The sequence below is a fragment of the Haplochromis burtoni genome, unplaced genomic scaffold (genome assembly GCF_018398535.1).
Source record: "Haplochromis burtoni strain Fernald_Lab_line unplaced genomic scaffold, NCSU_Asbu1 Contig_18, whole genome shotgun sequence".
Taxonomy (NCBI): Eukaryota; Metazoa; Chordata; class Actinopteri; order Cichliformes; family Cichlidae; genus Haplochromis; species Haplochromis burtoni.
In genome coordinates this window covers 4,106,536-4,119,074 of record NW_024582379.1, presented here as the reverse complement: position 1 = coordinate 4,119,074, position 12,539 = coordinate 4,106,536, and the positions used below count along the sequence as shown (strand labels likewise).

The 12,539-nt window shown below is 40.5% G+C and overlaps 2 protein-coding genes across 2 annotated transcripts; one reads left to right on the top strand and one right to left on the bottom strand.

Moving 5' to 3' along the window:
- Positions 1-8,059: 8,059 nt before the first annotated feature.
- LOC102295931 (polyubiquitin-like) lies at positions 8,060-8,939 on the top strand. Its single transcript, XM_014331837.2, has 2 exons — positions 8,060-8,382; positions 8,463-8,939. Exon 2 carries the CDS (start codon positions 8,475-8,477, stop codon positions 8,937-8,939), a length of 465 nt encoding a protein of 154 aa, XP_014187323.1. The 5' UTR covers positions 8,060-8,382; positions 8,463-8,474.
- Positions 8,940-9,009: 70 nt separating this feature from the next.
- pxmp2 (peroxisomal membrane protein 2) lies at positions 9,010-11,572 on the bottom strand. Its single transcript, XM_005916361.3, has 5 exons — positions 11,402-11,572; positions 10,948-11,070; positions 10,585-10,747; positions 9,743-9,862; positions 9,010-9,639 (listed from the first exon to the last, which is right to left on the bottom strand). Exons 1-5 carry the CDS (start codon positions 11,509-11,511, stop codon positions 9,571-9,573), a joined length of 585 nt encoding a protein of 194 aa, XP_005916423.1. The 5' UTR covers positions 11,512-11,572; the 3' UTR covers positions 9,010-9,570.
- Between the last annotated feature and the right edge of the window lie 967 nt (positions 11,573-12,539).

Here is a 12,539-nt window from a genome sequence, read left to right as displayed (position 1 = left end):
AGTAGGAACACATGGGCAGAAACTAAACAGAGGGAACACAGAACCCAGTGTCCTACATGTAACATGCTCAGAGACTGAATCTCGGCTGGCCCCCTCTGACCCACGGACTTAGTTTCCTGCCACCAGGGACCTGTTTACTAGACTTCCCCTATACCACCTGTGACCCAGTATGATTGTGCATACAAGTGGAAAGCAACATATGTGTCTCATATCACTGGTACCTTGTTAGATGGGGATGATTGTGGTCTCACTGGTCGCAGACATGGAGGGAGTGGTCCTATCGGTTGGCTCCCACATTAGGAAGGCGGGGTTGGGGCCTTCCTATCACCATTGTGCTAACGTAATTATACAATAGCATTTACAACACCACCATCTTCAAATAGCATTCCATAATGTGTTTTTCTATCAGTTGTGTATTGGCCTCCCCAAACCCTGGACCTCAACATTAGTGAATAGTGGGATCATCTTGACAAAGAAGGGAATAAAAGGCAGCCAACATCCAAAGAGGAGCTTTGACAGCATGTCTTTATCCTGTCTTCCTTCTCTCACCCCAACCGGTCGCAGCAGATGGCCCCGCCCCTCCCTGAGCCTGGTTCTGTCGGAGGTTTCTTCCTGTTAAAAGGGAGTTTTTCCTTCCCACTGTCGCCAAAGTGCTTGCTCATAGGGGGTCATATGATTGTTGGGTTTTTCTCTGTATCTATTATTGTACGATCTACTGTACAATATAAAGCGCCTTGAGGCGACTGTTGTTGTGATTTGGTGCTATATAAATAAAATTGAATTGAATTGTGCCCAGTGGAGAGAGTGGACAGCTTCAAATACCTCGGAGTTCACATCACGCAGGACCTGTCATGGTCCTGTCACATCAACACCGTGGTGAAAAAGGCCCGTCAGCGTCTCTACCACCTCAGACGCTTGAGAGACTTCCAACTGCCCTCCAAGGTGCTCAGGAACTTTTACTCGTGCACCATAGAGAGCATCCTGACGGGAAACATCTTAACCTGGTTCGGGAACAGCACCATGCAGGACAGACGAGCTCTACAGAGGGTTGTGCGGTCAGCTGAGCGCACCATCCGCTCCGAGCTCCCTGACCTGCACTCAATCTACAGCAGGCGGTGCTGGACCAAGGCCAGGAAGATCGTGAAGGACCTCAGCCATCCCAACAACAGACTGTTCTCTCTGTTGAGGTCAGGAAAGCGATTCCGCTCCCTGAAGACCAACACAGAGAGACTGAGGAGGAGCTTCTTCCCGCAGGCGATACGGTCTCTCAATCACACCACCACACAGTACTGACCCACACATATAGTTCTTACACACACACTGGACATTCTGGACATTGTTTTCACTTCATCACTTAAATCACTTTAAGCATATTTGCACTGCACAAGACATAATGTGGATTGCACAACACTGGACATTATATTCTTCATTTCCAGTTAATACTTGTACAGCTGCTGTTATTGTGTATATATTTATTTATTTAGATTTCTTCATACATTCTTATATAGTTCTATATTGTGTATTTTGTTGTACAGTTATTTTATTTTCAACTTTAATTTATATATTTTATCTTATTCTTTCCCAGTTAAATTTACCCTTCATTCTAATTTGTGTTGTACAGTTATTTCATTTTTAACCTTAATTTATATTTTATTCCTTCCTAGTTAAATTTACCCTTTTTAATTTTTCATATTTATTTCCTATCTTATTCATAGCCTTTTCCTTTTTTGTTTTCTTTAGGTCACGAGCAGTTGTCCAAGCATTTCACTACATATCGTACTGTGTATGACTGTGTACGTGACAAATAAAAATAAAATTTGAATTTGAATTGAATTGAATTGAATGTCCTTCAAGAAGCCTGGAGAACTTTTCCTGAAGACTACTTTCGCTATAATAAAAAAAAAAAAATTAAAGCAAAGGTAATGACTAGTTTGGGGGTTGTAGTCCTTTAATAATCAAGGAAAAGTAGTAAATCCACAATTTTAAAAAATGCTTTTATTATAAATAATCCTGTGTGGATTAGTTACTTACACATCAAACCAATGTTTTACAGGCAGAACATTGCTCATCTGAGTTTTTACAGACCCAGAGTGAAATTCACACAAGTTCAGCTTTCATCACCTGATCAGTGCACCACTGAAGCAGTCTTTGAAGATTCACCATGAGAAATTGGCATTCCTTGCTCTAACTGTCCACAATATGAAAGTCACAGGAAAAACCGACATGTCTTTTTTATGTTTGTTTGTTTGTTTTAACCTACTGTGGTGCCACTTAAAATCCCTGTGTTTGAACAGTACACTTCAATTCTGCTTTAACAGCAATCGTTGATGTGCAGGGAAACATCAGGGTTAGCAAACTCACAACGCGAGTCTTCTTTCTCTGGGCCACATGTGTAATATTTATGTTTTTGTCCATCGAGCCACTCCATAGAGCTTCACCGCAAGTCATGTTTAATTGCAGCAGAGGGGCCGTGCTAACACCTGCTGCTCTCTGGCAGCAGCACCATGCTCTCCCTTGTTTTAAATGCACTTTAGAACAACACGCAGCAACACTACACATGAGCGGGAGGAGGGAGGTATGGGGTCTTCACACACCCCCGTTCTCTGCTAGCCATCGGGGCGGGGGGGCTGGGAGGAGATGTTGGCTGTCCGATTGGCCTCCCTGCTGCTGCGGAGCCTGGGACGGTCTGCTTGCCTCCACCCCGGGGGGAAGGGTAACATCTCTTGGGTCTGGGTTCTGTTTCCCCCTCTGGGGGCGAGGGTACCTGGACCCGGGGTATAGAGTATGTTTGGGGAGTGTGATTGTGTGTACATGTCCATTTATGTCAATCCTTACGTTGGGTGAGTGCTGAGTGTTTGTATATGTGTGCATGAGGGTGGGAATGCATGTTTGTGTCTGTGTGTGCCTGTTTGTCTGTGTCTATATGTCAGGTCGGGTCTTAGACTCCACCTCTCTGGGAACTCCCAGGCCCTCCAAGGCCTATCTCCCCTCACCACACTCCCTGCCGGTGACTGATGCCCTCAGGGGTCGGTGCATTGGTGGTTCTTGGTGTCCGGGGCTGGGCGCTCAGGTATGTACCAGCTCATTTTTCCCCCCCCTTTCTCACTGTCCCTCTCCCCTTCTGTTTTTCTTTTCCTTCCTCTTTCTTTCTCCCTTTCCTATCCCTCACTCATGTCTGTCCCGTCTGTAACAACTGAAAATAAAATAAAATAAATAATAAAAACAAAGGTCGATCAAATGGACCAATACGGCAATGCCACGATGATCCATTTGGCAAAATAAATCCATTGGGTATCCTTGTTGGTCTTCAGACAACAATTCTGACGGCTAAAGAACCAAATGGGACAGGCAAAAAAAAAAAAGAAAGAAAAAAAAAAAAAAGAACTGCAATAGTCCTGTATTCCTAGAATATGAGTATAATATTTTAACTAGGGGCAGCACGCCCATACGGTAAAAGAATACATTTTTCCTGGCCAAAATATATTTCAAATATATGGTAAATATATGTTGTATTTGTGATGCTCAAAAAAATATATTTTTGAAATTGAAAATATCTTTTTTCAAAACAAAATGCATTTCAAAAGATATTTCATAGTGAAGAAAACACATTTCCAACCTTACAGTAAAATGTATATCAAAGTATCCTTTATTTAAAATATATTAAAATGTCTTTAAAATTATAATAGCCAAAGATAACATCCTTATAGTACAGTTGAAGATTAGGGAGAACAAAGTCAGTAATAAACTTGTGGAAATCCTTCCAGAATTTACACGTAAATTTACATGACCAAAACAGATGAGAAACTGTTTCAGGTTGCTCTTGACAGAAGGTACAATTTACATTTATTTCAGCCATAAATTTGGACAAATATTGTTTGGTAGGGTAAAACTTATGAATCAACTTAAAAGAAATCTCTTTAATTTTGTTTGTCAAGAAAAACCTTTGTGGTAAAGTCCAAACTTTTTTCCATTCAATATCTGTTACAAAATTGGCCCAATAAAATATGGCTGATGGAACAGAGACCATTGCATCCTGAAAGAGAGATCTTATTTTGGTATTTATAGACTTATGAGAGGAAAAGCAAACATTGCCAAGAGAAGAATGTAACACATCCGGGGGAGTGACCTGTAGTGGAGCACTGTGGGAGCATCTGTGTAACATGGACAGACCAGATGGGATGGCATCGAACACTATTGAGAATTCTTTAGGCGTTATCGGTACATTGTATCTCCTGAGGAACTCAGAGTAATTATAAAAGAGTCCATCTTCTCTAAATAACTGACTAACCAAGATTATTCCATTATTAAACCAGTTATTTAAAAAAAGAGTTTTATTTTTATAAATAATATTGCAGTTATTCCAAATAAAACAGTTTTGTGGAGAGAAATTGTGTTTGTAAATCAGCGCCCATGCCAAAAGAATTTGTTGATGAAAGTGAGAAAGTTTCAGTGGTATTTTTGGAATACTATAATTGCAGAGCAGTAGGAAGTTAAGGCCGCCTAAATTAGAGAACACATGATGTGAGATAAAGTTCCAGATAGAAGTGGGATTTTTTAAATACTTTTTAATCCAGTTTATTTTAAAGGTGTTGTTAAGAGCACCGAAAGCGTCTTCTTTCTAGATCCATACGTTAATAGGGCTCTGGAGCGTGATCTTACGGGATGGGGCGTAGCCAGGATTTTTGGTCAAGGCGCCATATTAGCAGGCCAAACAAATGCTTGCTGTGTGGTCGGTTGTAATGTTAGATTGCACTACCGACAAAGGAATAAGCTTGAAAACAGGCTCTCTTTTCATTGTTTCCTCACCTGGAAACATCATGAGGGAGCTTATGTGTTGGATGTTACCAAAAGAAGGCGTCTAGCCTGGATAGCAGCTGTGAGACGAGCTGATATTCAGTTCTCTACCAGCCACAGATATCTGTTGGTGTGCTTCAGTATTTTCATTCTGGTAAGTTCTAAATAAGTTCATATTACTCTTTTTATTTTCAATGCGCTCTGAGGTCATAGCAAATTAGAACAAACATGCAGAACTACCTTTATTTATAGAGTTGCTAATTATTTGGCATGTTGCAGCTAGGGCTGAACGATTATGGAAAATAATCTAATTGCGATTTTTTGCCCCAATATTGCGATTGCGATGCGATATGCGATTATTTTTTAAGGTCTTTGTCTTCTGTATTATTAAACAAAGACAAGCAATACATCATATAGTATGGCCAATACTATATTACATTAATTTTAAACTGTTCTTTCCTGGAAGACAGACCTCTGTTATGATGACATGAGGTGATGCATGAATTGATGACTGACATTTTTATTTAACTTCTTCAATCACAACAGTATATTTGAACATACACAATAGTTTATTTTTAGCTTACAAACATCTGAGCATAAAGTGCTGACAAGGAACCCTGGTGTAAACATTAAAATGAAAGTCAGTACAATGTGCAGATTGCAGAAATATACATAAAAAAAATCAGTGGCTTTACCACACTCAGTTTTTCGACATCTGTGAACTACTAGACAGTCATTCAATTAAAAAATAATATTAAATAAATAAAACTAATAAATAAAAAATACACACATCTTACTGATCTCTGCAGTCAGTAACATTACACATAAAGTGCAAACATAATAGCAATTGTATAAACACACACACAAACACGCCTTTAAAATTTAAAGGCGTGAAATTGGACGGTCTAGCCTTCTGATTAGCGTCACCGCTGTCTCGGTGGAGTTTAATAAACTCGGCCGTCTGCTTCTTGCTATCTAAAATATAACCAGACACTGGTGTAAATTCTCGACTGTCTCATACTTCTGTTTAATAAGTTTTCTGTTTGACGTTTAGTCAGCTGTGTGAAAACCAAGGAGGAACCCACCCGGGGGATTAATAAAGTTTTATTTTATCTAATCTAATAACTTTAATCTCAGCCAAACCGATTTACTCACGAACAAACAAAACACTGAAAAAAGCCCAACAATAACATTTTTAGGTTGTCTAAGTGACTTATATATTACGTTTAACCCGAGCAGCGAAACTCCGCGGTGATCTGAAAATGATGTGCCGGGAGTTGTGCCGTTCTCGGCCGCATCAGTAACCCTCGAGCTCCCGGCTAGCTGTCGAGCTGGTGGGTAGCAGACGCCTCTGAAAACGTCGAAGCACTTTTGCAAATATGGGATATCTTGATAAACCGAGCAGATATTTGATGTTTACACAACTACTTTCTCGCCTGAAAATATGTTAAAAGTTTATTTTGTGACCCAGAAAGATTAGTATGAGTAATTTTAAAACTTAGTAGCGGCCGCCATTGCTGGAAACTGGAGTTTGGCTGGGCCGCGCTATGACTTCTGGGATATGGTAGGCCACGAAGGACACACCCGACCCATCCTTCAAATTCGGGGAAAAGGAGGACGCACTTGTCGGCTACATTCGGAGGAGTCTACGAATTTGGACAGCCTTCGGCGCGTCGCTGTGACGTAATCGGTCTACAAATGCGGCCTCAGGAGGATGCAGCCCATGAATTTGGACATGTCCAGAGTATAATCGCAGCCTTTGCGGTTAGAAAATTGCACTTGATCATGTCGCGATATTATCGCAAATGCGATATATCGTTCAGCCCTATTGCAGCAAACCAGCCTATGAAATGAATGAAACAAATCCTGACTGGGTTCCAACACTACACATGGGGCACTACAAATCTTTGCTTCAATACATGCTACATACCACCATGCCAATCAGATTACTTCTTCCATGTGAGGGTAAAAGGTGACCCTCCTGGATAAGATGGCAAAGGTTTGCTGCGTTTTGGTGAACATGTGCCCCAGTGTGTTAGTAAAACCAGGGGAAATGCTCTTGTTAAATACTCCTAAAAGTCTTATGCTGTATATGCAGTGATACATGGGCAGGGCAGGGATAGTTCAGTAGGTAGAGTAGTGGCCCCATGATCGGAAGGTCGGGGGTTCGACTCCAGTGAACGGCTACCCTGAGGTACCCCTGAGCAAGGTACCGTCCCTACACACTGCTCCCCGGGCGCTGCATTGGTGGCTGCCCACTGCTTCACTGGGTGAATGGGTTAAATGCAGAGGAACTATTTCCCCATGGGGGACTAACACGCACACTTTACTTTACTTTACATTTTCAAAAGAGACAGTAAATTACAGAATGCTAGTAGTGGGTGATATTATATACATGCTGTCATCATTTTATGTGAACATTTTGTCATTTGTAAACTATACATGACACTGATTCTACATTGTAACTGATGTGATGTTCTATAAACTGGTTTTAATTAAAAATAGGTAAACATTTCTTTGTTTCTTTATTCAACTTTTGAACAGTGGTAATTAGTAAGTACATAATCAGTAAATGCAAATTATTTACAGGCCCCCCTAAATTAAAACATTATGGGTTATTCAGAACAGAACTATGCTTGGAAAAATATTGTCCCATCAGTTGATCCAACTCCTCCACAGTAGCAGGTGGAACTTTTCTTTTTTGAGGACGGCTTCTTTTACCTGTCACAACGAATGGTCTGTTTATGTTTTGATCAAGAAGCCTTTTTTTGGGCAGCTGAAGAGGAGAAGTCTATCTTATGGCCAACCTCTGGCTGTATCTTGGTCATATTACCCAGCAAAACCCAGTATGCAGGTTCATCTGTAACAGTCCTTGTGCCACAGATCCTCACTGTTGCTTCTACATTAAACAGAAGAGCAGGGACATGGGTGCAGCTCTCCGCGACTCCAGCCATACAGCTGCAGTGGGCGGCTTCAACCTTCCCTGTGATGCTCACAATGACCCATAGCTGCAATGCTGGTTGATTCAGTCTTTGAGAGTGCAGTACCTGAAACACACACAGGCAAAGTTCAAGACACAAATGTGTTGTGTCTACGTTCAAATACATTAATCATAAATGTAACAAATAAAGTGTTTTTATGTATCCATCTATAGAACGCTGCATGTTATATTCTAAATCTGCATGTTTCTTTTTAGAAACCTATCAGCAAAAAATGAACCTAAAGTATGTAATGCAAGGATGTAATCACTTTCAAGATGGAGAAAACATAAAGTTCGACTTTAAGTGACAATTGGGGACACCTAATATGATAAGGAGATTCTGCAGGTCATGCAGGCATTTTTCTTAAGTCTAGATTTTGTGAAGGAAAGGCTTTTTAATTACAGCAGTAGAGCCAAGTCATGCTTAGACAATAGAAACTGAAAGTTGTTATGGCAGAGAGGGAAAACGAACCTTAGGTGAGTGTGAGGGTGTGGATCAGCTGAGGCAGAGTGTATATAAAGGCTGAGCACTTCAACTTAGCTGCTGCTGCTCGAGCATCATTTACGTTTCCACGTTTGAAGACTTGAAGTGAAAAAGTCATCACAAGGTAGGAAGCTGATAAAGAACTGAAAAGTCATTTTTCCCCAGTGTGTGTGTTTTCTAATGGACTATTTTGAATTCTTTCAGACTACAACCAACATGGATATAACTATTAACATGCTGGGTGAGTCCCACACTCTGACCGTGAACCCAGAGGACACAGTTGGCTCTCTGAAAATAAAAATCCAGGAGAAATTGGAAGTCGACCCTCAGACGCAGAAACTGGATTTTCTGAACGGTCATCCCAACGACGACTCCAAACCCATCAGCTACTACGGCTTACAGCACGGCTCCCGGGTGTCCCTGCTGGTCACCGAGCCTCCTCCACCTGCTCCCATCCAGGTGTTCCTCAGAAATGAAAAGGGACACTCGAGCACCTACGACATCCGGCTCGGCGAGACTGTGAGCAACTTCAAGAACAGAGTCGAGAAAAGAGAGGGGGTGCCAGCGAGCCAGCAGAGGCTCATTCACCAAGGCCGGGAGATGCAGGATGGCAAACTGGAGGACTACAATGTCAGAAACCACAGCACCATCTACATGACTTTGCACCTGAGAGGAGGCTGAGGACACTTTAAAATGGTTCAGAAAACCCATGTATGTTATTTAATATTATAAGCTTGACTTATCTCATTTATCATATTTATTAGTGCTTTTATTTTGGAAAAACAAGAACATTCCCATAGACCGTACAATATGGGTTCATTAACCAGTTTGCAAATCTGTGTTATCTTTTGGCACAACAGATAAGTAACTCATACAAATCAACACATTGGTGATTCTGTCATGACAAATACATGTTAACTGTACTTATTACAAAGCATAAAGTTAACAACAGGAGCCTACGTCTCTTCACATTTCCTCTGCCTGTGTCAGCTCAGGAAGGTGGGGCTGTCATTCTCAATGTTTATGAGAGACTCTCAGTCATATAAAGTAATAGTTTATTAGATCTTACACTGTTAAGATATAAATTTCAAGTCGAGTATTTAAAATGTTACAGCAACATGTGGTAATGGTTTCAGTCCACTTTAAATTTAATCACAAGCGCTTGTGTATGTGAAAATTAGTGACCAGATTAGGCACAGATTTACGGCAGTAAACGTAACAGTCTGTTGTATGATCTCAGTTTTAAGGCATTTACAAATATGCCAAAACTGTTTCCTGAAGATGTGTTTTCTCTAGAGACGTCTTGGTAGCATCATTTTCTCACAGATGCAAGGTAGGCATACCAAAATAAGGCGATCATGTTGGCAAACAGCACTCGGAACTGAAACCAGAAATGTACACAGAAACAGAAGGCGCGAAGAAATTAATTACATGTGGCGACAGAAAATAACTCATTGTCTGATGAAATGAAGTGAAATGTGTACCTGAACAGGGACAAAGTTGATGTTTATGAACTGGAAAGGGGTCCAAACTTTCCAGTTCATCTTCAAAGCGGTCCAATAACTTCTTCTCATCTTCTTTTCAAAATCAGTCCATCCTTTAGCCTAAGGGACAGTGGTTACAGTCATATTACATGCTTATATATAAAATCTTTATATCGTGGACATGATAATTAATACTATGGTAAATGTCCAGGCTGAATCGGGTACTTTGCCAGGTTCTTGGTGTCAGATGAGCATGAAAATGAGTTCACTGTACTCAAATGGCCTCCACAATCAGCAGATCTCAATCGAATTGAGCACCTATGGGATGCAGTGGAATTGGAGATGTGCAACCAACAAATCTGCAGAATCTGTGCGATGCCATCATGTCACTACAGACAAAAATCTCTGAGGAATGTCTCCGGCACCTTCTGTGCCATAAAAAAAAATCAAGACAGTTCTGAAGACAAAAGTAGATCCAGCTCAATAGTAGCAAGGTGTCCCTAATAAATTGGCCAATGAGTGTACATCATAGTGCCAGTCCAATGTTAGGACATATGTATGGCATTAAAGCTTGTTAAGATACTGGCAATGGTGTGTATAATGAACAACAAAAAATTGTTGTTCATTGAACCACAACAACTACGCTTAAACACCATTCCAGTGCAATGAAAAAGCAAAACTGGACTCCTAAGTTGTGTGAGCTGTTTTGATAAATTAAGAAATAATTAAATGAGGTGAGGGCCTCTGCTGCCTCAGTTTTGACATGACTTTTTTTGCATTAGAGAGCAGGTGTCCCTCTATACTGAGCTAATTTGAAAGCAATGGTGTCTGAGATGACCCACCTCCAGGATGTTCATTACAAAGTAGAAAAGGAGCAGAAAGCCCGGGGCAAAAATAAGCCGGTCCAGCAGCAGACGTTTGACTACACAAAACCGATCTGTGGTGGGAATCCATACTTCCATCAGCTGGTAAAACAAGTGGCTCACGGGTCCTGTAATAAGCAACCTGAAACACACAACCAGGGCAAATATGAATAGCAGAAGAACATCTAAATGTTATCACATAACCGTGTTATCACAGACACCAATAACATTGGACAGTGTTCGATTAGTTTTATCAGAGTCTAACTGGAACAACATCACAATCACAGACCTGCAGCCTTAAAACAAGTCAGTGCTCAGTCTGCTTTCTTTACTGGATCTCACCCATAAATGGCATAGCGTGCAGCTCCAGCTGCATCGATATTACTGACAGGAGCTCCCTTCTGGGCTTTTCTTCTCGCCTCCACAAACTGAGACAGAAGGTTTCCTAAAGCAGAGAGGATGCCACTGAAAATACAAAGGACACACACACACACACACAACTGTCAATAAGTATCAATAGTCCACTTGCAAAAGACTTAGTGGGGGAGGTTTTCAGGACAGATGCTGATTGGCTAAAAGCAGTGCTGTGACAAAATGAGTGTGCGTTCAATGCAAACAAAGTCTTAAAAGACCTGAAGACGAGCAGGAAACAAAACACTGATAAAAACACTTTTCTTAGTTACAGTGTAATAAACGTCCCAAGAAACCTGACTACAGTACAGTGGTTTGGCTGTCAGTAAATGGGAGCTTCTAACTTGCAACACTGTCAAAGTGCAGAAACGCGACGTGTACTGACCTGGTTACAGATTTAGTCAGGATGGGGTATCTCTTCAGGAGGACCAGGTACTGCTGGAGTAACCTGAAATGTACGGAGGAGTCCCGCACGGGGCGGCTCTGCACGGGCATTCTCAGTTTTCTACCTGTGTGAATATTACTACCACTACCGCCTCTCTTCCTGTCGACGTCATTGCGTCACTGGTGGCGCCATGCATTGACGTCTACATCCGAAACAGTTCCGAAACGAGCATGAAAAAGAAAGAAAAGAAGAAAAAAATTCACCTTAATTTCACCATCCACCATTAAGCAATAATTTTGAGTAAAATGCAGTTGAAATACGTAAAATAAAATGTTTATTTAGTAAATAATTAATCACCCCCACTGCTATAAACTAAATATATATCAATCAAGTACATTTCATTCGACCAGATTTAATATTTTAAATTGCGTGTATGCTACATGGGAAATGTACATGTAATTAAATTAGTTAAGGTCTGTATCTTTTTTTGGTGTATGCTGCATAAATGTTCCATAAACTTGAAGAACATAAAATAAAAGAAAGAAAGAAAAACTACCTTTTAACAGGAAGAAACCTTCAGCATAACCAGGCTCATAGAGGGACGGACATTAGCCGTGACTGGTTGGGCCCCGAGATTATTAATAACTGATCATTAAATGCAGAGTGGTGAATAAATACACAGCAAGGGAAAATATATACTTTCTTCTTCCTATGATTATTATTATTAGCAAGAAAATTATTAAATTAATCTGCAATGTGACCTCTTTTGGTCAGCACTAGTTAGCATGGGCCCCTCACAGCAAGGTGATTGAGCATGAATCAAGAAATTTAAAAAATGTTTCTTCTTAAAAAAGTATTCAGTTTCCACAGCATATCTCAGTTTTCCAGTCTACAACCTTCACATGTGCATTACAGATTTATAGATCGGAGTAGACCTATAAATGTACAACAGATATTCTAAACATTTAAAACATATAATTTTTGGTTATATTAGACACAGCTAACCTGTAACAAGAACATTACAATGACTCTGACTACTTTATGTTAAAGTTTAAAAGCAGTTTGTTTTTTTTAGCCTAGGTTAAACCCAAAAGGGTATCCATCTAAGTATGAAAGCACAATGTTGATTTATAGTTGA